Below are 27,825 nucleotides of genomic sequence, written 5' to 3'. Positions count from 1 at the left end.
TAAAATTATGCCTATGTCCTAATCCAGGGAACCTCTGAATGCTACTTTATATGGAGAAAAATTATTTGCAGATGTGATTATGTTAAGGATCTCAAGATGGGGAGCTTATCCTGTATTATCCAATGTATCCTAAATACAGTCACAAATGTCCTTACAAGAGAGAGGCAGAGAAAGATTTTACAAACACACACACACACACACACACACACACACACACACACACACACACACACACACACATACACACACACACACACACACGGGAAGAAGTCAACATGACTACGGAGACAGAAATTGAAGCCAGACAGCCACAACACTGAAGAATAGCAGCAGTCACCAGAAGCTCAAAGACGAAGAAATGGATCCCCCCAGAGCGTCCGAAGGGAGTGCCCTGCTGACACCATGATTTCAGCCCTGTGATGCTGATTTTGGACTTCCAGCCTCCAGAACAGTGAGAGAATAAATTGTGGTTTTACCACCAAGCTTGTGGTCATTTATTATATCAGCCACAGGAAACTGAGTGTTCAGTGCAAGTTTGAAAACTAGAGTGCATGGTGAAGTCTAATGTTTAGGCTGGTCTTCCCAAAAGGTGAAGTCTAATGTTTAGGTAGGCTTTCCAAAACGGAAAAAAAAAATAAGGGCATTATATTTTTCACTTCAAAAAACAAACACAAAAGAAACGTGTATTAAATAGTTATAGGTTAAATGTGTTACTCTCAAAATGTCCAGTGACCAAATCTCACAAATGTTCCCTATATATAAATATATGAAAACATATACACATATATTGTGTAAACATGAATGATTTAAATAGGTTATGTGATATTCTTTGAGTAATACATTCATTAGGTTGTTATGTTTATTAGTGAAGACAATCAAACCACTTGTAGCTGTTTTACTTGTGCATTTTTCTGTTATCCTCACTTGGTGAGTCTCCCCATGGAATACAATCCATTTATTAAAATATAAGGCACAGTTTCACACTGTACATTTTCTCCTAAGAAGTTGAAATGTTTAATGCATTTAAACTATTACAAATGCTGATATTATGCAAGAAGTAGTTTGGATATTGTTGCTGGTTACTAACATTTAGCAGAAAAATTAAAGAACATAAAACCTGAATATATATTTTGAATTATAAATTCACATGAGAATACTTTTCTTTGAACTTTTTTAAAGATAACAAGGGTTCAATAGGATTAACTCTGGATTAATATTGCCCTGCTCCAGTATCTTTTCAAAAATGATAAATTTGCAAGGTATAAGTTCTTACCTTTTAAGGATAATATATGTATGTACAATTGCTTTTGCTACCCTGAATGCATATTGGTTATATGTCTACATAGTCATAGTGAGAGAAAAGATATAGCCAGGGCACAATACTATAAATCATTAATTCATTTAATTTGAGTGTATTTTTTTAAAAAATCAGTATTGAATGACTTTTATTTTAATGCCAAATGCAAATATTTCTGACTCAGTAATTTACCTTGTAATATTTATAAGAAAATTGTACTTCAAAACAATTTGTACTTCAAAAATAATTTGTATATTGACTTAAAGATAAAAAAAGAGTTAGCCAAATACATTATCCAAATTGCACTCCTGGCTATTACTGGGGAATATTTTGAATTCCTAAAAACCTTTTCCTTAATTGTAAATAGACATGATTCTATAAAAAGTATGAATGTTATTGGAACTCTGTTGCTAGGATGAATTTATTCCAAACTGGCATTTATTATCAAAATGATTTATGACAAGTGCTCAGTCAAAATAAATGTAGTGACCACAGCAGGAGGTACTGCCTTGTGTGACTCTACAAAGAACTTTCTTTCTTTCATTAACTTCAATTTCTGGTTGCTATGGGATCTGGTGACAACCATAACTTTTCGAAATTATCACCATCTGCCCACACCCCCTTCTAAGGTTACATACAAGCCCACTCAAGCAGCCAAAATAACAAATAAAAACTTCATAAAGCTCAAAGTTTGTTGTTTTGTTTTTGTTTGTTTTTAAATTATAGATCACTAAATATGTAAAATTAAGACTGAAAATAGACATTTTCAAAAATATTGTATTTTTTCCCCAAGAAAGTAGATGCCTCCAGAGAAGACTATTATTTAATCCAGTTTCCGATTGTTGAAAAAAATAAGAAAATAATTATAAATAATTCAATGGATATTTATAAATTTTAAAAAATTAATTAATTTTCTTTTTACAGGTCAAGTTAGATAACCCTGAAGGCAAATTTGCACCATGTATCTGTTTCAAATGTTACTGCTTAGAATACAAAGGTACACGTCAATGTTCATAAGAATACTGCAATTTAAATCTTAGGCAGAATTTGAGATTTGGGGGAATTTTTGTTTGCTGTTTTCTTTCTTTTTATTTTGAGGTTTATATGTTTGTCTCTTTAGTTTTGCAAATTTAGAAGCATGAAATCTAAGTCTTTTAAAGATACTGCTATAGCTATAGACTCTTTGGAACACATCTTAAAAATTCAAATTCACAGATTAAAAACTCAGTAGAAATGTTATCAAACTAGTTTGCTTAATGTCAACAATATAGATATATAACTTTATCATTAAGTTTATAAAAATAAAAAACATACTTCATCTTCTCCATCTTAGGAAGAAAGAAATGACTGTTTTTTAAGGATAGTAGCAAATATAAACAAAATCTTGCAGTATAAAAGTCTATATATTCATAATGAATCATATTTTCCCAATACGTTAAGTACTTCCAGGGAGAATGGTATTACACTTCTTAAGAACCATAAAATTTCTTTAAGAACATTAGATTTCCAGTTATTATTTTAAAATAGCAAATAATACATTCCCCAGTACATTTAGACACTCTAAAATCCCCACTTCTATAATGTTATGGCTGTCACCAGACGCCATAGTAATTTTATGTAAAAAAGAGAAACCAGCCAGGCTCGGTGGCTCAGCCTGTAATCCCGCGCCTTTTGGGAGGCTGAGGTGAGTGGATTGCCTGAGCCCGCGGGTTCGAGACCTGCCTGGGCAGCGAGACCTCATCTCTACAATAAATCAAAAAATTAGCTGGGCGTGGTAGCACGCACCTGTAATTCCGGCTACTTGGAAGGCTGAGGCGGAAGGATTGCCAGAGCCCAGCAGGTCGAGGCTGCGGTGGCCGGGAGCGGCCACTGCACTCCAGTCTGGGCGACAGAGTGAGACTCCAACTCAAAAAAAAAAAAAAAAGAGAAACCGTATCGAATATGTTAAGGTAACACTGTTTATATGCAGCAGTCAAATTTCTGGCAATCATTGGATCAATGTTTAAAAGTGGAAAGTAAAACAGACAGTAGCAAGCCCAGAAGTCTTGATCTAAAGTCACTCATTGAGGTCTACAGAGCACTGAACTAACATCCCCTTTCTATTCCAGTCTTCTCTCCTAATGAACCTCCACTTCCACATTTTTCTCTGCATCATGACTGCTTCACATCTTTTTCAATATAATGCTTAGTAGGTTTGACATAAGTTCTGCTTTCTAACGTAGTACAAAACACATTAGAAAGAACTAAAGTAAAATAGCATGTCTGAGAAGAAAGGCATACCAATTGAAATACATAAAATGATCTTATTTCAAAAATGAATGACCTTAATGATGAGTCAAATTGAAACTATCTGCAGTGGTTTTGTTCAACAGGCCAAGAAAGTATGTAATATAGTTCATAAAGAAATCTTTCAAAAATAACTTCAGATTTTGACTTGGGATCTTGAAATATAGTTTTTTTTTAAATTAGAAACTTCAATTACTCCCAAATCACATGATGGTATTAATTAAGTAAAGTATTGCTGCCTAGATTTTGAGGGCATCATTCTATTTAATCATTGCTTTGGTAATGAAGTATTTACTGTGTTCATCTTAAAAGATTAAATATTGACATATAATTTGGAACTGGATGCCCCCATTTTAACACGAACACAACCTAGAATACAGTTTTCCCTTAAGATTACTATGATTAAGTTATAATTGAGAGTCAACACAAGTTTACCAAATACAGAAAAATGATTGTTAAAATAGTTATTTTAAAAAATCTCTGAAACATGATTCATTGAGAGCCTACTTATGTCATAAAGATTTTTTAATCTTTCTTATTTCACACTTGAGCCTTTCAGCTACAAAACATATGAAAAGTTAAGATTTTTATATGTAATACAAAATATTTTTCTGTATAGTTCCAAAAACCTAAGTTTTTGAAATGGTAAGTTTTATCATTTAGTGGAATATAAACAATTGAGGCAAAGGGTTATCCATTTCTTTTCCAAATCTCATATTTGGATTAGAATATCAGGCAGTAGGATTCAGTTACTTGAAAAACATGACTAACTAAAAAAATGAAAATGATGATACCTGCCTTGAACTTGGGCCATTTTCAGCTCTCGATTTCATTTTTTCTATATCTTAATTTTGCATGCACAAAATTAGCATAAAAATATCTTCATAAGACTTTCAATTACTTACTTTAGGTGTCTTCCCGATAAATAATATTAAATATATAAAATGAACAGTTGAAATGACTTATAATTCAACTCAACTGGTGTTTGTAGAAAGACAAACTTTACAAAGAAAAGGAAAATACTGATACAGGAATTCAGAGAAAAAAGAAAAACTCTCATCTTGCTAGATTATCTTTATTGCATCAGTCATGTTGCAAGACATGTATATGCTTACATGTATATGTCCTCAGTAAAAATTAATGTAAGTATTATATGTTATATAATAACATCATTATTTTAATTTGCTCGTGGATCTGGCTCATTTCCTAATGAAACATCAAAGAGGGGCAAAAATATATTTAAGTAAATAAAGTAATTAATTAACACACTCAAGTAGTGGAAATCAAACAAGTTGTTTTTGTTGCAGTGAATTATTCAAGTTGTTTATGGTCTGGAGCTTATGTAGTCAAGACTATTAATTACACATTTTCAAAATTCTAGAAATAAACATCCTTAAAATTATTCTAGTTAAATGGACTCATTTGAGAAAAGGTAGGAGATAGTTCTATTTGACATAGTTACTGTCTTTTGTTTGGATGCATGTCTATAAATTCCTGAGATCTTCCAGAAGGAGAAACAAGTTTAAAATGTAATGGCCTGGGTTTCAGTAACCAATGACGGCTACAAGATGATTGACCTTGAGAAAGTCACTGATTTTCTCTGAACTGGAGTCTCTTAAGAAAATAGGGATAATAATATGCTGTTTGATATTTGTCGGAGGACTGACTAAAATAATTTTTAGCACTGTGCTCAATTGGGCTTCTTTCATTTCATTTTAAATAAAGAAATGATGATAATCACAATGCAGTTTTGAAATAAATTGCCTTGGTAATATTATCTTAGTGTGCACAAAATATAATTGATGCATGTAAATATCAACATAACCATAAGTATGTAAAAAAGCTATGGCATTGGCTGATGTTTATATTTTGGACATAAATAAGTAGTACTCTTACCTGTTGGAGGAATTATCCCAGGAGACATGAGGCCAGGAACAGAGTGTGGCATGATGTGAGAGTTCTCTGGGGAGGTGACACTTTGAGTCCTCTTAGGAGGCCTTCCAGGTCTAGAACTGAAACAAACAAAGAAAAAATTTTTACAATTAAGCTGTTGTCTTACACATCATTTCAAAGTTGTTTCAAGTGGTAACATGGACTGTAAATAAATTTGTTTCAAGGACGGTTGCTTTTGCAGTTAGATGTAATAGACTTCCATCACTAATTAGATTACATGCTGAATTCATTTTCCTCATTGAAGATCAGCCACTCCTGATGCATAATTCATAGCCTGCACCTCGTTACCTGCTTCTTCATATTAATATCTATACACAGTTTGAATTGCCTCGTTTGCATATGCTAAAGTTCTGCATGCAGCCTTCAGCACGAAAATTATGCACTAACTTGTAATAATTATTACAGTCAGCCTGCTGTTGATTTATGAGACTTTTAAAAACCAAATATGTGTAGTACTTGTAATGAATGATATTTTAAGGTTCTTCAGGAAATTAAAAGGCAATGGCTGCCTAAGGAAATGTTCTGCTTGTTTGATTTAATACTACAGTTAGCTGGGAGGTGGAATGAAAGAGTGATTCAGACCTATAGCACATTTTTCGATGATATGTTTTATTACTTCGCACTGCTAGCCTGATATCTAGATGATAAATGACAATACATATCTAATGTGTGAAAAGGTCTTGCAATTTCTTTATTTTTTGTCATTTAAAAGATAAGTCAAGTTATCATTTAACCCTTATTCTGTTTAACTGAATACCCCACACACACATACTGAGTTGCCTTACTTTTAATACACTAAAATACATTGAAAGGGTTTGGAATTATTTGTAGGACATCATTGAGAAACTGCCAGAACAGCATCTTATATCTGTCTTTAGGATAAATAAAAATACTTTATGTTTGTGTTTCAGCAGTACTTGTATGTTACATGCCCACGGCACAAGATTAATTATTATAATTATAAAAGCAGAAGGTGAAGAGGAGACAGATATTCACTATCCCTGTTTGAAATAACATCAAGAATATAATATTACAATTTTTGAGGGAAAAAAAGGGGTTTGCACTGTGTTTTCACTTGGTGCCTCTGTATCATGAATATGCTTTTATGAAATGCTCTTCCGTTGTCTTCTGGTCAATATGTGCCTAGATATATCAAAACAGCCGGAAATATCCTCAAAAGTTTCCATGTTTGCCTTGGCTGAGATTCCTTGACTCATCAGAAGTTTCAAATATCCTCTCTCTTTTATTTAGGTAAGTAAAATATGAGGTAATTACACAAAGAATTATTAAGCACTTGCCATTTTCAAATAGGTGCACTATGGAGGCATACTTGAGAGAACAGGTTCTTCATCCTCACAAGTTTGTACTCTTGCCAAGGGGAAGAATCTGGAACATAAATAGCTATGGTGCAAACTGTAATGTGCTCAATCCCATAAGAAGGTTGCAATCTGAATACTAATTGTAAGTTAGCATTCATGGTTGATGACACTTCCATGTTGTGGGAAGATGGTCGTAGGAACATTAGAAGAGAATGCTAAAGATGAGTTAGACGTGGAAAAGAAAAGAATGAAAAAACAGCACACTCCAGTGACACTACGAGAAAGGCATGAAAGCATGAAAATGTATGAAGAGATAGAATTGTTTTAAATTAGCTGAAATAAGTCAAATAGGAAGAGGAGCAGAGATTGAGACTTCGGGCTTTGGAGCATGAGCAAGGAGACTGATTGTCTTCACGTTTGTTTTGGTAGCCACTAGTGATATTGTCCCACCTATTGTTCTGAAGTATCCCTCCAGCTACTTCCTCATATTCTTCCCTATGACTCTTTATACTCAGTTGGCTTTTTATCTTTTGTTTCTTGCCTATGGTCAGTCAACACCCTCTGATAGTCTCCATTTTCCCGGAGTGATTTCTTCTATCCTCAACACTAATAAATACCTACAACCCAGACCTTTCTCCTGGGATTCAGATAGACTAATACTTATCTACGGAAAATCTCTGCTTGGATGTTCCATCATAATCTAATACTCAACTTGCCCAAATCTGAACTCAGTATCTGTCCCATTAAAACCTATTCCACTTTCCCAGCTTCAGCAAAATGGCACCTAATTGAGCCAAAATCCAGGACTCAGCTATGTCTTCCTTGCCTTGTATACTGAAACATCATCTCTACAAAGCTCTCCTTCCAATCTATTTTGTCTTCCATGTCCCCCCACTCCTACCTTTCAGATCCACCCCTCATTTCTTACTTGATATACTGCTACAGCTTTCCAAACTCTTTTAAGACCTACCTCCAGTTTTGTCCAAAACCTAGAGCTGAGTCTAAGCAATTCTCCTTACTAACTCCTGAAAGATTTTTGTAAAATGCAAATTTGACCACATTTTCCATTGCTTAAGGATATCAATTGTTCCCTATTGGATTCACAGTCCTTGGCATGGCACCAGACCCTCTAATATTGGTCCCTGACAACTTTTCCAATTTCACCTTTTTATTCCCACATTCATAGCTTATTTTTGGCCCTACTGACAGTTTAACAGTTCCCCGAGTTGCTTTGGTCTCCTATTACAGTATCTTTATAGATGCTGCCTCCTTTGCCCCCAAAGCCTATTTTTATACCAACCTATCCTCATCTCTATTTTACCTGGCTAAACCTTAATCCTCCTTTCTCCTAACCACTTCTAGTTAGTATTCTCTCAATACACTGTCATAGTCTTGCTAAACAATTCTATTACAGCTCCTTCAGCACTCAGTGCAGTAATCTGCTTATTTGTTTCTTTCCCAAGTCTGCATGGCAGGAGTTCACATATATGTCTGTCTGTCCTTAAAACTTAGATCAGTGCCTGTCTCGCTCACTCTATATAGTTAAATAAATGTTAACCGTATTTGTAAACCAAGTTTCCCAAATTCCTGAAGCGTCCTACCTCATCAGTTCCAGTGGTCTCAAAGTGTCCGGGAAATGAAAAGTAAGGCACACAAAAAGTTTTGAACGTGATGTTAAATATGCATCTCAAGCTCAATGAAAGAGAATCGAGGTTCAAGCAAGAAACCACGGAGAAAGTGGGAAAGAAAAAGGAAGTTAAAAGATCTGAAATTTTTAGCCCTTTAACTTGTCATGCTTTTCTAAAAAACAAAACTATTTAGGAATACTTTATTATTCTGGTCATAGGAGTTGTCCTCACAACCCTCACTCTGGAAGCAGAAGTCAGGCTCCCAAGCAGGAACGTTTTTTTTTTTGTTTTTTTTTGGTTTTTTTTTTGAGTTGGAGTCTCACTCTGTCACCCAGACTGGAGTGCAGTGGCTGCTCCCGGCCACCGCAGCCTCGACCTGCTGGGCTCCGGCGATCTTTCCTCCTCAGCTTTCCGAGTAGCCAGAATTACAGGCGCGCGCTACCACGCCCGGCTAATTTTTTGATTTATTGTAGAGATGAGGTCTCGCCTGCCCAGGCGGGTCTCGAACCCGCGGGCTCAGGCAATCCACTCACCTCAGCCTCCCAAAGGCGCGGGATTACAGGCTGAGCCACCGAGCCGGCTGCAGAAACGTTTTAATTCATGCTGTGATTAGAATAGACCCAGTGGGCTCCTCTCACCACAGATATCTCCTGCCCAATCTATCAAGTTGCCTCAAATTCCACCAATAGAGATTTATTGCTTTCAGTCTTAAAGCTTTAAGTTCTTTTAAAACCTTTCATTAAAATGCAAATACCCTGGGTAGTGGCAACACCCTAAAGCCATAAACTAACACCCTACTGGGGATTACTTTCAATTAGGTGAGAACATAGTCTTGAGATACCTATGCAAAGAATAGAAGGGACTAAAAGAAAAGATATGGAAAGACAAGTAAGTCCCTTAGCCTTTTGCCTGATAACTAGACTACTGAGAACCTCTCCTTGGAATTATAGGCAACCTCTTGGCTAAGGGGAAGTTGGAAAATGTATGTATTTGCAAGACTCCTCTGTCTCTTCCTGACATACAGCTAGGTCCCCTACTTCAAACTTAGTCGCTAACTTCCTTTTTTTTTTTTTTTTTTTCAGTTGGAGTCTCACTCTGTTGCCCAGACTGGAGTGCAGTGGCCACTCCTGGCCACCTCAGCCTCGACCTGCTGGGCTCCGGTGATCCTTCCGCCTCAGCCTTCCAAGTAGCTGGAACTACAGGCGCGCGCTACCACGCCCAGCTAATTTCTAAGGGGTTTGAAGAATTCAGGGAAGATAATAGTAAAATACTTGAATATTTAAATTTTTTTCAACAAAGGTTTGGGGAACAACGCTTAAAAGAACATGTGCAGTGTTGTGGTCAGAAGCACAGACGCTATTGCCTGGATAGACCTAGATGTGATATTGATGTTACTCACTTACTATAAGGTATAGCTTTGATAAAGTTACCTAACTTCTCAGAACTTCAGTTTAAATTCCATATGCTTTGTTAAAATTCAGTTATTCCTAGAGAGAAAAACAAAAACTTAACCGAAAAGAGGAAGTGAAACTATTAACAAAAATATTTTCTTTTGGAATGATCAATTGCCTCAATAGCAGCCACTTTCAATCCATTCTTATCTACAACAGTGACCAGTTCTATCCCAGAACATCAGAGCAAGCTGAACTCCTTTAGTCCTAATCAAACAGAAGAACTCAAATAAATTATTACCCTTAATGGTTTGAATGAAATCACAATTTATGACTTTCGTAATTGTTTTTGCCAGTTTTGCACATTAGCCCTAGTACAGCCTTTAGTATCTTCAAACATCTGCACTAAAAGAGGAAAGCAATAGAAGATGTTCAAATCCACACTTCATACCCCAAACACTTGGACCCCAACCAGCCACACGCCTGCAGTTCTGAATAAAGGCCCTCTCCCTCAACACACACACACACACACACACACACACACACACACACACACACACACACACACACACAAAACATCAAGTGGTCTTCTATCCTTAGTTTGCATCACTGAATCAATCTCATGCTAATTTCAGTCTCTCTTCCACAACTGTATGATGTTTTTGGCTCTTCCTAGTCTATTTATTGTTTTATTCAAGGTGAAGTTAGAATCTAACCGACCAAAAGAAAACAAAGTGGATATTAATTAATAAGAAGCTTAGTGCATCAAAGAGTGAGAAGCATGAACTGTGTGGAGGGGTACTTCATAGATTTTTCAATCTTCAGCCTTTTCCATAGCCAGCCTCTTCTGCTGATCTCTTCAGTAAATTTTGAGAAATTAAATTCAAATCTCTTCCTTAGAGTTGGGGTAAAGAAATAAATAAAATCCAAAAATCCACTGTGAAGGCTACAAATTGAGAAATGCACAAGTAGCTTCTTAGCAGAAATTTGGAGTCCAAATTCTACCTGCTTGGAGAAATGAAAGAAGAGTTCCATTCAACCATTCATTCATGCATTTATCCAAGAGAAAAGCGCTACTGTATACAAGCACAAGGCTAGACATTACGGTTGCAAGAATACAGACAAAGCCTTTCTTTGAGGAGAAAGATAAAATTAAACAGTCTGTGGGGTAACAGTGCAGCAGAAAGATACATGGCAGCAAATAACATTGAGATTAGTCCTGGGACACAAACAAGCATTTAGGAGTGAAAGCAACTTGTTCTGCTAATCTAGAAGAGTTCATGTGTCCTCTCCAATCTATTTACCCCAGGAAAGCTCCAATTCTGTGCTTATATTATGCATACTTTTTCTAGTAAACTGCTTCTACAAAACCAATATATACACACACACACTTGTATATATTATATATATTATATATATTATATATATAACTTGTTTCTGATTGGAAATAAACAATTTGCTTAGTGATTTGCATACCCACTTGAATGTTATAGAGTCATGAAAACTCAGATATATAACTGAAGATATAATCATATCAGAGCACAAGTAGAGAAATCAAGTAAAGCAAAAAATTAATACACATAGAAAAAATTAAAAGGAAATATACTGAAATATTAAAAGTGATTGCCTCTGAATGGAGAATTACTAATTTTCTACATCTGAAGATTTTAGTTTATCTTATATAAGATCTATTATCTTTAAAATATAAAGACTTACTTCTAAAATTAATTTGGCACTTCAGTGACTCTGATCATACTTTTCAGAGACTTCATTGTAGATAAACCATGACCCTGGCTAAACTTTATCAGTGCCTGAGGTTTGCTTTTGTCTATATCACAAACCATATATAATTGTCCTCTCCATCTTTCCTTTCCAAATTGGAAGTCTAAAATATCTGCCAAAAAGCAGATAATTATATTTTAAAATGTCATCCTTGTAAGAACTATAAAATAAATCTAAAATTTGAACACTACAGTTAATAATTGATATCTTCTAGATTAAATCATCCTCAAGAAATAGATTCATCAACACAAAATATACAAAGGACTGCCTAAGATTAATATATGTGTTTCTATATTTTACCAAAATAAGTGACTCATTAGTAATCCTCAGTTTATAAATACATAGTTTTCCCATAGAAAGATGCTGTTAACTTGTCAGTTAAGATTTTTTTTTCTGTTTTCTGAAAGGTAATAATCCCGATAATCCAAAATCTGTATGATTAGCACTATTTTCCTTTTGCATGGATACTCTTCCTATAGGTGGTAAAACTTTGAAGAACACATTACTTTTTAAAATGATGACAAATGTGAACACTTTCTTGTTCTCATGTCCCACATTTGTTTGGACTTCTTGTGTTCTCTGCGTAGGTATGTATTCCAGTCATTTGTACTTCTCAATACAAATGGACTATGAACTAACTCATCAAAGAAATGATCCCCCACAGTCACCAAAATACAGAGTTTCATGCACATGCACACAGAAGCATCACCAGTGGCCTCTTGGGGAGAGCACCTTCAGCTTACTGGATCACAAGCACAAAACATAGCACTCTCTTGACTATTTACGTGGCAGGTAATTCAGTACATTAACTGAACGGACACATATATAAATATACAAAATAAAAACGTTCCATGGGGGAAAAAAATCTATTTAACAGAAAGCTTCTGTGTTCAAATTAATTTGGAAAATGTCCAGTTTAACCTACCAAGTATACACATATTTTGTGGAAGAACTTGACAAATTCCCAAAACCTTTAATATTTTTGTTTTGTGGGGCAAGTTCTCAGAGCTTTCACTATGTTAAAGTGCATTATGAATCTCGAAGAATGTGGTAAAATAACCATTTACTAAACCTAGCTTACCACGAAACTTGTTATTTCCAGGGAGTGAGTTTGTTTGTTTAGAGAATTGTGCTCTAAACAAACGTTTTACTCAGTAGTATTTTTACATTCAAATTATAAAAATTCCTCATCTTCACAGCATTACCAAACCATGCCCTATATGTCATAGGTCAAGCAAAAATTGTCAAATTAGAATTATTCTCTAGGGACCAGGAAAACAGCAATTCATATATTCTACTGAATGCCGTTATGTGAAGTTTTTACCCTTACATTCCTGCATTGACCAATATGTCCTGAAGACCTCAGTCACCATTACCTATTAATATCCTTGCACACATATTTGACCAAATTCTGTGGCTTACATTGAATACTGGGCAATGTAAGAAATAACTGAGTCAAAAGGAAAGGCTGGCAAAGCAGATATTTATTGAACTTAAAATATTTTGATTCTTGAGCAGAAGAAATGCAAAAGTTGATAATCACCAAAAAATAAATAATAATAATATCAGTAAACTGAAATCACTACTTAAAAAGATAAATAAACAGGAGTTGAAATTAGCTACAATGGTGAAGATATCGACCAAAGTAATCTGGCTCCAGGGGCCAAACCCTGAGCACCAGGCAATACTGCCACAGTAACATATTTATTTATTAATTTAGTCAGCAAACATTAATTGAACATTTTCATGTGCCTGATCTTACAATATGTATTGAAAATGCCAAGAAGATTCTGTGCCTGACTTCAAGTAGCTCACGGTCTACACTGGGAAATAGACAATATGGAGAGAATTACAAAAGATCACGGTAAATACTGTAGTCAATGTTTCAAGGGAGTGTTTTGGGGACACCACCGTGAGGGTGCTTCAGGAGAGAGAGATATGAGCAAGCAGGTGTTAGTCAACTGAAAAAAGGGAGGAAGTGCCAAGTAAGAAAATATCCACAGAAGCATATCCTCCTTACACACGCACACAAAGACACACACACACACACACACACACACACACACACACACACACACACACACACTTCTGTAACGAAGTCCTGAATTACTCAATCCCATGTTCATTTTTCCTTCTTTAGAATGGTTAGTACCTCAGCATAGCACATGATCATTCACTAAGAGCTTTATAGGTAATGTCTCTATATGTTCTCTCCATATTTCTGACTTTGAGAAATGTGTTAGACATATGATAGGCACTGACTTTTGGTCAAATATCTTCAGGATATCATAATTTACTTACTTTAAATGTGTCTTTGTTGTAATGCCTTATTTTAGGGGAATTTTAAAAGAACACAATTTGATGTTATATAACTAACAATATAGACAAAATTTGAATCTAACCAGAAATTAACCTGCCTCTCTTTCCATATTTTGCTGTAACAGAGGTCTGTATTCATAATCAAAAAATTCATTAAGTATTCAATTGAGTTTTATTTCATTTGTCAGTAATTATTATCTCATTTTATTTTATTTTTTTGGAGTCGGAGTCTCTCTTCATCTCCCAGGCAGGAATGCAGTGGCACACTCACAGTCACCCCAGCATCGACCTGCTGAGCTCTGGAGATCCTTCCACCTCAGCCTTTCAAGTAGCCAGAACTACCGTCATGTGTCACCATACTCAGCTAATTTTTCATTTATTGTAGAGACAAGTTGCTCAGGCTGGTCTCAAACCCGTGGGCTCAGGTAATCCACTCACCTCAGCCTCCAAAAGTACTGGAATTCCAGGCTGAGCCACCAAACCCGGGCTATTATCTCACTCTTCATCACAATTGTTACCATTTTTTGACATATAAGAAAAAATATTTTGCAAATAAATCATAGTAAACCAACAATATAGAGGAAAAATACAGTAAGTATGCATGTATCTTTAGGTAATAAAACAGCCACAATCATAAATTTCTGGTAAAGTAAGTCCATACGTACATACACACATACACACACACACACACACACACACACACACACACACACACACACACACACACAAACACACAAAACAATTTGGTATAGTAACATCCACTTGTCCACGGTTTTGCTTTTCATAGTTTCAGTTACCCGTGGTCAACTGCTGTCAGAGTATAGATAAGCACTGTACAATAAGATATTTTGAATGTGAAAGAAACCACATTCAGAAAAAGACTAATGTAACTTTTGTTACACTTTGTTATACTTGTTTTATTTTATTAGTTATTTTTGTTGACCTCTTACCATGCTTAATGTACAAAGTAAACTTTATCATAGGGAGGTATGTAGGAAAAAGCATAGGGTACATATTGGGTTCAGTACTCTACAGTTTCAGGTATCTATTAGGGTGTCAGGATATATCTCTCACGAATAAAGGGAACTACTCTATAAGCATCTTCACTTATAAATCACAAAAGTACAAACAATAGTTTTGTTTGTTAAACTACTGCTCCTTGGAGATACAGTCTCAAATGAGGGTAAAATACAAAACCTATTAAATCCGGATTCAGAAAATCTTGTCTTCCTGCTTATGAATGCAGAGGCAAGAGGGCTGATGCAACCTAAAATGCATGTTTTCATCCTCCACTGACAAGTTATTTTTACGCCACCTCTTGAGAAAATGTACATAACTAATTTGTTTGAGAAATCTATTATAAGAAAAATACATCCGCCATTCCTCTCTACTGTGTAACGCATGGGGAGCTGTCAAGAAATGTCATCCTGTAACACAGAGATTCTGGTACTAACTCCAGAACCCAGGGCCCTCCCGACAACTTTTTTACACTAAAAAAGTTGAGGATTCTAAGCCTGTGAGCTAAAGCAAGGTTGATATTAACGCAAAAGTATGCTGTTTCCACCCTACGGGGATTTAATAACATGCTTAATTCATTACCTGACATAGATGTTACATAAGCACCAAACATTGCTATTAATATGATTTATAGTAATTGAGTTTTATTTAATACATCAAGAGGTGTTTTCTTTAATGAATGGCCTTTTAACACTAATGTCAGATATTATAAGAAATTATTATCTGAATCACAGAGTTTGAGAAGACATTGGCAATTGTCCTTTCAAGCTTGAATACACATTGTTTTATCATGGGAGTTTTTTTATTTCTCCTGTGGTACTGGGCAGAGGCTGCTTTTAAAATTCCAATCCTTATGTTAATTCCTATGTTCTCTTATTAATTTATTTGTGTCTTAATCATAGACTAAAATAGTACAAAATGATTGCCTTAATAGTGTTGTTTGAATTGGCTAAAGCACAACAACTTACAGTTAGATATGATATATTTATATGAACCATGAATTCTTTTGAGAACTTTATCAATATTATTTCATTTAATTCAAGGAAGTAGTCCATATTTCATTCAATTTCTTTGTTTGACTGCTTGTTAGATAATTTTCTAATATTTAAAGCTCTGTCTCAGTCTTGGTTTGAAAAACTATCCTCAAAGCCAAGGACTCCAGATCTGATGACTTGCCCCAAATGTGCTTCTTCTTTCCAACACTATTGGTGCACAGAATATGTAGTTATGACACTAAACTTCAATGACTTTAGATACACTTTCAGATAACATGAAGAAAAAGACATTTGAGATGAGTCTTGAAGTGAGAGTAGTATTTTGACTACTGCAGATAAGGTAAGAAAAATACATTGAAGGTCTTTAAATGGCAGGACTCCTAGGCAGAAAAGTATGGAGTGCACCGAGGATGACAGGTAGGTTAGGCCTCAACAAATGTTCCATTTGCACAGAATTAGAGGGGTCATTTTGACAAGTTCAATATGTTTCTAGTGTGTATTAAAGTCTATCTTGACTAAGGACATTAAGATAATAACAAAAGTTTGTTTCTTCTGAAGCCTTCCCCAACTCTCCAAGACAGAATACAGCAAGTGATATGTGTTGAGTAGCACATCGACTAACTCAACTAAATGGGTGAACTTGCTAACTGCAGATGGTATTGTCAAAGGCAGGGCAAATGTTAAGTGTCTAGAATGGGTCCTCCATAGAAGGGCAATTTTTGATCTGTTATAACACATTTACTTAGGAAGTGACAGTATGTGAAACACAATGGCTCACAATTGTGTACATTTTCATGAGGTTAGCATGAAAACTAATATAGCTGTTATTTAGCTATATTTTGAATCACGAGATATAATAACTGATTTACTATGCAATCATCATGCTAAATACTTTGACATGCATTATATGATTCAATCATCACTATAACCCTGTGTGACATAAATATTATCATTATGCCCGTTTTGCAGATGAACAGAGTGGTCTCTTATAAAAGAATAAGTCACCTGAGGCCACAGACTGTTGAAGAAACAAAGACAGGTCTGTCTGAGCAAAAGTCCACGTTGAATTGCTGGGCTAATCATAAAAACGTTTCAGCCTTGAAGAAATTTACATCAGAAGTCAATAGCCATATCTAGATAAGTTTTGAAATTCATTTTAAAGCTGCATTTCTATTCCACAGCTCTGAATATATATGCTATTTCACAATACATTTATTATTTTGAAAAATAATTGAATGCCCCATCTCTACACCTTTGCCATTGCTGCTTTCTAGAATGCTCTAGTAAGATGTCCTCCTGCCTTACCATCCTTAACTAACCATTATGCCAAGTGGCACGGGGCTGACTTAATAGATGCCTTCTCCAACTTCACTGCATTTCTATCCTGAGTGTTGTTCAAAAATACTATTTTTCTACTTGTTTAATGGTAACTATCTGTCCTTGCAGATTGCATGAGGGTAAGGATTTATTAAATTAAATATTTATTCAATTTAAAAAATGAATGAGGGAATGAAGGAAGGAGTGGATGCTCGTTGCTGATCTATGGCCAATCTGAATCCATGTTGTCTCAGTAGTTATTTAAGGGCCTAAAAGGCTGAGACTATGACTCGTCAGAGTGTTTTGCATGGTGTCAACTTGATAATGATGATAAAGTGGAAGAGTTTTGAGTTACTGCCTTCTTTGCATTATCCTACCTCTAACTGAATATTCTGGATCTGTCTTAGCTCTGCAGAACAATGTGGTTGGAAAGAGAATAATCTACAAATTTTTAAACTGATGGCAATCTGTAGAACTTGAAATTATCAACCAGAGTATTCCACACACAAATATGTACCTTTTTTTTTTTTTTTTTTTGAGTTGGAGTCTCACTCTGTCGCCCAGACTGGAGTGCAGTGGCTGCTCCCGGCCACCGCAGCCTCGACCTGCTGGGCTCAGGCGATCCTTCCGCCTCAGCCTTCCAAGTAGCTGGAATTACAGGCATGAGCCACCACGCCCGGCTGATTAAATATGTACATTTTAAATTAGGTTTTAAAATATAGACACATGAACTTTAAAACTAATTCACACTTCCATAAGAAGTGTGCATTTAATTATATGATTTAATATAGGCCTCTAGATTATCAAAAGCAAACTACCTTTAAACTAAAATGGCACACATATTTATCACAGATTCTTTCTTACACATGCATAATTATATTATACAAGCCCTAAAATTCTTCATTTAATACCATTGGAAGGCTATATTGTACAAACATGGTGTCAAAACATTTACTAATTATTTGAAAAGTTAAAATGCATTTGAAAAAAGAGACTGGGCCAGACACAGTGGGGTCACATTTATAATCCCAGCACTTTGGAAGGCCCAGGCAGAAGGACTGTTTAAGGAAAGGGGTCCATGACCAGACTGAACAAATAACAAAACCCTGTCTCTACAAAAAGTTATAAACTTAGCTGGGCATAATGATGCACACCTATCATCCCAGCTACTTGAGAAGCAAAGGAGAGAGGATGACTTCAACTTAAGAGGCTACAGTGCGCTATGATCATGCCACTAGAATTCAGTCTGGGAGACAGAGTGAGATCCTATCTCAAAAAAAAAAAAAAAAAAAAAAAGAAATTAAAAAATTTAAAGGAAAACTATACTTATGACAATACTTTGTAAATATTACATGAATGTCAGAAACTATTAAGAAAATAATTGATAGAATTATATATATAAATAAATCAGAAATATTTTTAGGAAAGCCAATGTTGAATAAAGTCACGATATAAAAATGTATATGTCAAAGACAGGATTATCACTCAATTCATAAACAATGACGAATCCTAGACTAAATTGCAAATGAACACAAATAGAAAAATAATACAAAAATGCAATTAATTGATAAACATATTAAAAGATTTACAGCTTCACTAGTAAATAAGGAATTAAAATTCAAATCAAATACAAAATATCATATTTTGGGCATCACTCTGGCAAAGCTAAAAGATTCTACACTAACAGAGTGTAATAATTTTAAAAACAATTCAACCGTAGGTATCAAATTTAAAATATGAATACTCATTAAACCAACACTTTCATATGGACAAATCTAAACATTTGTCCTGAAAAAATAACGAGAAAGGGAGAATATGCAAAGGGTAAACCCTAAAGGTTCATATAATTGTGTTTGACTGAATAAATTATGGTATGGCTAAAATTACAGTAGCTCATCAAAATATATATTCTAAAAAGCTAGATAAAAAGGATACAAGAACATGTCCATGGCAGATTTTTATTTGTTGTAACAGGTTAGACCACTGTATGATCACATTATACACATGTTATCAGTGATTTTTCTCTTATGGATTCAATTATATATTATCTTCAGTTCTTTATTTGCTTCTCCAAATTCTTTAATTATTTGTCAATGTACAAGTTTTTGTGTTTGTTTTATTTGGTTTAAATCAGGAAAACAATAAAAGTAGTAGCGTACTAGAAGTAGATTCCATGCCATTCAAAAAAAATTATCAAACACCAGGAAAAACTAATATTTAATACTCTGAAAATGTTACATGAAAGTATAATTCATATGTGCAGAAGAGTATTTTATTTATATGTATGAAGAAAAAAGTGAGAAATATATCTAAACTGCCTGAAATTAGGAGTATAATATTTTGATTTTATTCACTAGAATACATAACTTGGCTATTTGCCTTGCAGAAATACAACAACTTTGGGCAATTTCAGCCTCCAAGTCCTATATCCCAAGGGCAACTAAAATTGCAAAGAAATATTTTGGGGTTTTTTTGGTTTTGTTTTTGTTTTTGAGTTGGAGTCTCCCTCTGTCGCCCAGACTGGAGTGCAGTGGCCGCTCCCGGCCTCCGCAGCCTCCACCTGCTGGGCTCCGGCGATCCTTCCGCCTCAGCCTTCCGAGTAGCTGGAACTACAGGCGCGCGCTACCACGCCCGGCTAATTTTTTGTTTATTGTAGAGATGAGGTCTCGCCAAGTTGCCTGGGCGGGTCTCGAACCCGCGGGCTCAGGCAATCCACTCACCTCAACCTCCCAAAAGCGTGGGATTACAGGCTGAGCCACGGAGCCCGGCTGCAAAGAAATACTGTTGCAATAAAATATATGTCAAAAACATCTTAAAATAAAAACGTGATTAAGAAATGAGTAGAGACGTGATTGCTAACTACATTTTAAAAACCTCTCATCTTACACCTCGAATCATTCAATTTTTTAATTGTATTTCATTTTCTGACATTTAATCTGACTTTTTCAAAAACTAGCTTTCCATTTACCAAAACACAGGGCTTTTTTCAAGCCTCAACAATGAATTTTATTGAAGCTCAAGGGCTTTCTGTTTGAATGACAAAGAGTAGTATACCTTCCTACAAGACATAGCCTCTTTGGAGTAAAAGCTCTGTACTCTTTTATTGGGTTCATTGATAAGATTTACCTTACCTTGAATAGGTGGTTGTAGCAAGTAGTTTATGAACAAACCCTCTTGGTACATAAGCTGTCACTCTGAACAGGATGAAAAAAGACAATGGTAGAATCTTGCTACAGAAGATATTTTAAATCAATCCAAGGTATTTCTCTTGTTTTCAACCTCCACACAAAATTTTTCATAAAATTTGAAGAGATGCCTTGAACGTGCATATTTGTCACATTTATAAGAATGGATCATGAAGGAAGAAAATACCAAAACCTGTATTATCTTTTCCAATCATATTTCACAGCTAAATATATAAAATTGCTATAGTCTCACTATACATCATAATATTGAATGATTTTTCATTAAAAATTTTAAAAGCAATGTTCCTTTTCTTATGTAACATGTTTCTGAATGTGTAGCTTAAAACAGTCAATTATATGATTTTAGTTTTAATTGCACCTTTTCTATTGTTTTCTAGTCACTGTTCACTAGACCACCTAGAGAATTCACTCTAAAATTTTGTGAAATGTGTGAGGGCACGTACACCCCCCTCACCCCCCTCCAAACACAGAGTTTTGACAAGCTGGCATTCATATAGATTGAGAACAGGAAAAAAGCAAAAGCAAAGAAAAAATTGATCTCAGCATAAACTGGGAGACATTCCTGGTGTTAAGACAGCAAGTTTAGAAACATGTTGAGGAGTAGGCAACTTTAATTTACATACATTTGAAGACATCCCAAAGATTAGGTTAGATCACTGTGACTACTGGGATTAGCCCTGCGTGCACAGATATACTAGAATTCTGAAACTGAAAAAATGAGATGTTCATATATCCCCCCTGCTATGTAGTGAGAAAATATAATACAAACTTTATATTTGAAAACAAAAATTAATGCATGTTAATGTTTCCAAACTTTTCACATCCCTGACCTAATCTTAGCTTGTAATTGGTTAAGAAAAGTTCAAAGTAAATTAGCTTTAATAAGTTAAAAGCAGAATTTACGGACTTCAATTTTAAATTAACTCTAGTTAATCTAGAGACTTCTAAATTTTAACTTCAACTAGTGAATTATTTTCTAGGAACTTTCCCCCATTGTAGAATAAATAAATTCAAAACCAGCACTTGACTTACAATTTAAAATCAGACTCGCTAATAAATGTTTATCAATTCTTCAAGCATATAAAAGCTATTCACAATTTACAGGTATACAACAGAAATAAGGTACATGAACAAAACTATTAACTGATATGCAAGGACAGCAATTACATAACAAAATCTCAGATTTCTTAAATCAATTTCTTCATAAATGGTTTTACACATATTTATCTACATGAAATCAATAAATATAAATACTAAATCACATGTTCAAGACAGTTTTAAGTAAGCATACATTTAAATATGGGATTTTGAAATTCAATATGATATTTGATAATTATCATATTTATAATTAATATAAGTTATATTAACTAGAGGCAATTGTTTTTCAAAAATTATAATATTTTATTCACTGCATTTTTCCCATAATAAATGATGTCTATTGCTCTATCTCCAAATGCAAAAAAGATAAACATAAAAGGAAATAAAATAGAATAAAAAGGGAATTTATTCAAGTTAGTTAAAGGAGTAAAGAGTATTTGAAGAATAAATTTAAAATGCATACTATAATGATGAAGTAAAAATTTTTTAAAATCAGTGGGATTTTGTGAGGTAGAATATTGAAAATAAAAATCAGAAAGGAGTCCGTGTGAGAAAAATAAAGTGTGCATAGGTAAACAAAAAAATGTATTCAGATTAATAAAAAATGCTAGTTCCATGAATGTTTGTTCAATCCCATTCTGCTTTATAATATTTGATTATACAGTTGTTTTTAGACATAGGAGCCTAAACTCCTGCTCCACTCCTCTCCTGCAACATTGAAGTAAGACTGAATTTTCTGTGTTAAGATCAATGCCATGATGCCAACTCCACAACCTTGTTCCTGCAGTTCCATAACCACCAAAACCCCTTGGCCAACCCCAAATTATATAAGTATGTGTGTGTGTACCCACACACACGTTGCATATGCATGAGTGTATAGTGGGCAAGCTTCGGTTTCTGCTATCTGCCTTCTCCTCTTCCTCCTCTTCCTCCTTCTCAAAAGAATATCTTTAACATATATATGAATAAAACCATGCAAAATATCTGTTTTTCCATTCGATTCTGTTACAACACTCTGTTTTCAAAAGTCAAGCAAGGCACCAGAAATGTATATGCTAAACTCAAATTATTCACATCTAAAGCCTTTCGAAAGAATGGAAAATAAATTCTCCACTTTAAAGTGACTCTCAATTGCACATCATTTTTATGTAAACTTCACCTTCAAGATAGCAAATTAAAATGACAATCATACAGTATATTTCAACCTATATTTCTTGTGAAATGATTTTAAAAAGTTTGCCATCAATGAATTATTTTCTTATTAGTTTAAAGTGGAATGAAACAAGGAAGAAAATAATTCTAGGCTTATCTAAACATCTTCCTTCAGTAAGCTTAACAAGCAAACATTAACAAGTGCTTTGCATCCTCTTTACTTACAACAGTCCTATAAAACAATAAACTTCTGAAAGCAATTACTTTAAATTTATTTTTCCTCTACATCGAAGCAGAAAATATTGTCACGCAAAAGGTAGCATTGAACTTGTATAATAATAGAGATTTATTGAGACAAGGAACAATGCTGATTAAAAAAAAAGAAAAGCACTGAAATATACTCTAACATCTTTCCTGAAACACATGATAATAATTATCTTAGGAAAAGGTGGTGCTGACAACAGCATAAATGATGCTGCCAAATGGAGAGTTAATTTTATTTTAAAGGATTAAACCATAAATTACTTCTTTAAAATTAGTGAGAAAAAAACAGATCTCTTCTAAAGTCAGTTTAATCGATTTACAAGAATTTTGCACAAGAGAAAAAATTGTTAGACCATAACACTCCAAGAAGTTATATGAAAATCATATTAAAGGGCCTTACCACTCTTATTCAGGAACTAAATAGGAATATATATGACTGGAATATCAACCTATAGACTAAAATATTTATTGTCATTTCAATCTAGATTTTAAAATAGTAGTTGGTTAGGATTTCATAATTTTTAAATGTTCAATTTTTAAAAATTAACTTCTGAATAAGAACTCTAACTTTCTTATTTGTGTGGCATGTAGTCTCTTAGCAGAGTCAAAAGATAATATGCATTTAATAAATTCATGTTGACTAATAAATTATATTTACTGTTCATAATTGACTGTCATTTCCTTTTCCTTGCAATGCTTTCCTATACATAATATGAGAAAAATACATTTCTTCATCATAGAAGGTTTTCTCACCTTTTAATTTGGGCTTAGCTATAGAACTTGCTATGGCCAGTGACACATGAGTAGATGTGACATACGCCATAATGAAAATAAGTCTGACATGAACCAGCATAGCCCTGCCCCCTCCTGAGCATCTGCGCTCTTCCTTGAAGAGTACATGATCAACAGACCGCAGCAGAGCTCAGAAGAGTTGTCTCTGTCTAGCAGTCCTCAAGTAGAAATAAATGTTTGTTGTCATGAGCCAATGAGAATTTGGTGTTATTTGTTGTTGGAGTAAAGTTGACTCTGTAAGATGCATCATAAAGAACATAATCATTTTTGTGACTACTTAAAATGTAAGAGCATATGTAGGCCAGAGCTCAATTGCAGACAGAATGCATAAGAAGCAAACTTGTGAAAAGAAACCCAAAGCCTTCAACACCTGTGGGGAGGGAAAATAACTTGCATAGGAGTAAGACTGGCCCTCTAATCAGAGCAAATCTTCTCCTTCTAACTAATTCTTGATTCATCCTTAGGGGAAGAAAGAGGAGACAAGTTGGATTTAGAATGATAGTACCAATTATGTGAAGCCTAAATGTTAAGGCTTAGATGTTTTGACAAACAATGACTGACTAAAGATTGCACTAGATTATTAACAACTAATCCAAACCCAGCTGTTGAATATGTGGGGGAAAGGTGAATACAGCCCTAAAATGAAGTTATATAGTGTAAACCATTTTACTGAGTTCAAAATATAGTGATAAAAACTCACTTTTCTCCTACTTAGCAAAAGCATTTTATCTCTTTTCAAGAAAGAAGTGTAGAGATAACAGGTTTAATTAAAAATTAAAATATATTTACTGTAAGTATTCTTCTTTGCTTCTAAAATCAGTGTAGTAATTTATCTGATAAATTTTGATTAAGACTACTAATTTCATTTATATTTTGTGGCAGCAATGTCGAAACTAGCACTAAGTCATATTTTCTAGTACATATATAAAGAACAATCCATTGTGTTTGGATATAATGCTAATTAAAATATAAGGTCTAGGACAGGACCCAAAACAATCAAATAGTTAAGAAGTATCCAGTTATATTATTGTCAAGATAAACTGTCCTGTCATGGCTTGGTTTTCCTCTAGTAATAACATTTTGTGTTAAGATTTTGACCTTTATTAATCCAATTACTCCAGTTTGGAAATAAGATTAAAGTCTATGCCCAGAGATAAGAAAATAATGGTCATATAGCACTATTTTGTGATCAGAATGCTATTGGCTGCAGCTTTCAGTACACTGGGCTTCACTGGAAGAAACTAACCTATTTGAAATGAGCATTTGCTTATAGTAAGTAGGTAAGGTCTGTTGAAGCGTATGGAAGACAGTGGTTTAAACATCATTAAAAAATCATTAAACATCATTAAAAATGAATTTATTCAAAAATGTTTTATGGATTTGAATTCTTCATTGAATTCACATACCCAAGTCTATAAATAAATGCATAGGCAGATAGGCAATTTGTTAACTACCAAAGAAACTCTTCCAATCCTTCAGTAGCATTTTTGCTATAGAAGTAGGCTTGGGAAAAGTTCTGTCTGTTTTTCAACAGCCGAAAGACACTGGAACTACCATTTTCATCCATAGATGAAAAGACTTTTTTTCAAAATCAAGTATTTCAAGTCTAAGTCTAATCTTATTTCAGCATGCCATGAAGTCTCCTCCATTAAAACAATCAGTAATGATCATATGGTTCACACAAATTTTGTAGTGTGCTTCTTAATTTGTATCTCCTCTCTCTCCTTTACAGTTCACATCCCTCAACTATTACTCTTTAACTTATATATTTATTCTTTTACATTCTTGTACAATATCATTTATGTATTTTTTCTTGTTAGAAATGGTCTATTTTTTCTCATCAATCAAGAAATCTAAGGATCACAGCCTTCTTATCATATACATTCCCTAGTCTTAGCAACCAACCTCAAGTCATATATATAAAAGTTCAATCAGGCCAGGAACGGTGGCTCACATCTGTAATCCCAGCACTTTGGGAGGTAGAAGCAAGAGAACTGCCTGAGCCCAGCAGTCCAAGACCAGTCTGGGCAACTTGACAAGATCTCATCTCTACAACAACAACAACAACAACAACAAATTAGCCAGGCTTGGTGGCACACGCTTATAGTTCCAGCTACTTGGAAGGCTGAGGCAGAAGGATCACGTGGGCCGAGCTGCGGGGGTCATGAACATGCCACACTGCACTCCAGTCTGGGCAACAGAGTGAGACTCAGACTCAAAAAAAAAAAAAAAGTTCAATCAGAGTATTTTCTAAAGTGAACAGTACAGAACTCAGAACAGAACACTGTATTCAGAGTTTTAAAATGGCTCATGCCCGCAATCCCAGCACTGTGGGAGGTCAAGATGGAAGGGTTGCTTAAGCCCAGGAGCTTAAGCCTAGCCTGGACAACATTTTGAGGCCCTGTCTCTGCAAAAAATAGAAAAATTAGCTGAGTGTGGTTGCATACAGCTCTTCAGGAGGCTGAGATAGGAGGATTCTTTGAGTCTAGGAGCTTGACACTACAGTGTTATTTTATATAGCATCACCGCACTTAAGGGTGACAGAGCGCTAAGAGCACATATATTATTAATCCTTCTTAAATTTAGAAGTTAATATTGATTGAATTCTATTGAATACAATATTTGTATTTTTTCCAAAGACTAAGATGTATTTTTAATAATAGCCTCCCTAATTGAAATTTCATCAAATATAGCATGTTTGCAAATATTCAGATTTGAAATAATCAAAACAGTGAGGCACAATTTTCCAAATTGTTTGATAGTTTTTAGTATCTGAAATTGAGCAAAAACATGTAATGTGATTACTTGGATGGCCTCCATTTTTACATGTTGGCTTGATACAAAAATAAAATTAATTTATTCACAAATATGAGCTATGATGTTTTCTTTACCTCAACTTGCCAAAATTTTTTCAGAATTTGCTTATGGCAATTTTTTCCATTACACAATTTCATTCTCAATCCATTTTTCTGAATACAATATACATTTTTATTTGAAGTATTACATAATGTTAAACATTAAATTCATTCATTCTCATATTAGAATCAACCTAATACTACATGTTTTAGAATTCTTTGCACTCTATTTCCACATTAATAATAAATCTGCCTCAGTAGTAAGAGTTTACTATAGTTATTTAAACTGTTTGAAACCTTACTGACAAACCATGATTTTCATCTTAATATTTGTAAGAACTTTATTTCCCGAATTAGTTTATATTCAAGTCTTGAAGAAATGCACATTTGAATGCTCTTCTCTCCCATAGATATTTTCACATTCAATTCAATACAATTTAGCAAGTGTCTCTTCCTGTGAGGAAATTTACCAGGTCAAAGAACTTCAAAGAACATTAAGACATGGTCTGTCCCCTCATGGAACCCACAATCTCTGGAATGATAGACACATACATACACATGCAGCAAACATTATGAGGTAAATGATATAAATGCTACATAATAAAGTTGTGAACTACATGCTATGGGAACCTTTCTTGAGGAAGTGTCAGGAGAGCATACAACTTTTGCAGTTGCACAAGACACATGCTGAGAAGAGATCCTTGTGCTGGATTTAATGCTCTGCTGTCAGCATCTTGATTCTTACTATTTTAAAATAAAGGGCCATACATTTTAATTTTTCCCTGAGCTGGTTTTGAACGTGAGCCTGTGTACATGTAAGCCAAAGGCAGATGGTGGACTTTGGGGAAGTGAGTAACTAAGATTCCCAGAATACCTGAGTTTTGATTTGGGACATGAAGGTGAACTGGAATTTCATAAGGGGAGAGGTAAGGAGAGGCAAATAATTTTCAAGTGAAGATGTAGAACAAAGGCCTAAAAGCTGGACACGGGGGCTTGCACCTGTAATCCCAATTACTCAAGAAACCAAAGTAGGAGAATCATCTGAGGTCCCGAGTTTGAGACCAGTATGGGCAACATCACAAGCTCATTTCTCCCCCTCCCCCCAACACACACACACACACACACACACACACACACACACACACACACACACA

At 34.6% G+C, this 27,825-nt stretch overlaps 1 protein-coding gene across 1 annotated transcript in view; it reads right to left on the bottom strand.

Moving 5' to 3' along the window:
• The window catches only part of LOC103264319 (dachshund homolog 1), a 420,253-nt gene that overhangs the window by 239,261 nt on the left and 153,167 nt on the right, over nt 1-27,825 (bottom strand). Inside the window, 1 exon segment of the mRNA XM_008061964.2 lies at nt 5,480-5,595. Within this exon segment, the coding sequence (XP_008060155.2) occupies nt 5,480-5,595 (116 nt within the window).

Source organism: Carlito syrichta, unplaced genomic scaffold (assembly GCF_000164805.1).
Source record: "Carlito syrichta isolate Samal-C Ts95f unplaced genomic scaffold, Tarsius_syrichta-2.0.1 Scaffold305645, whole genome shotgun sequence".
Taxonomy (NCBI): domain Eukaryota; kingdom Metazoa; phylum Chordata; class Mammalia; order Primates; family Tarsiidae; genus Carlito; species Carlito syrichta.
This window is presented reverse-complemented; position numbering and strand designations above follow the sequence as displayed.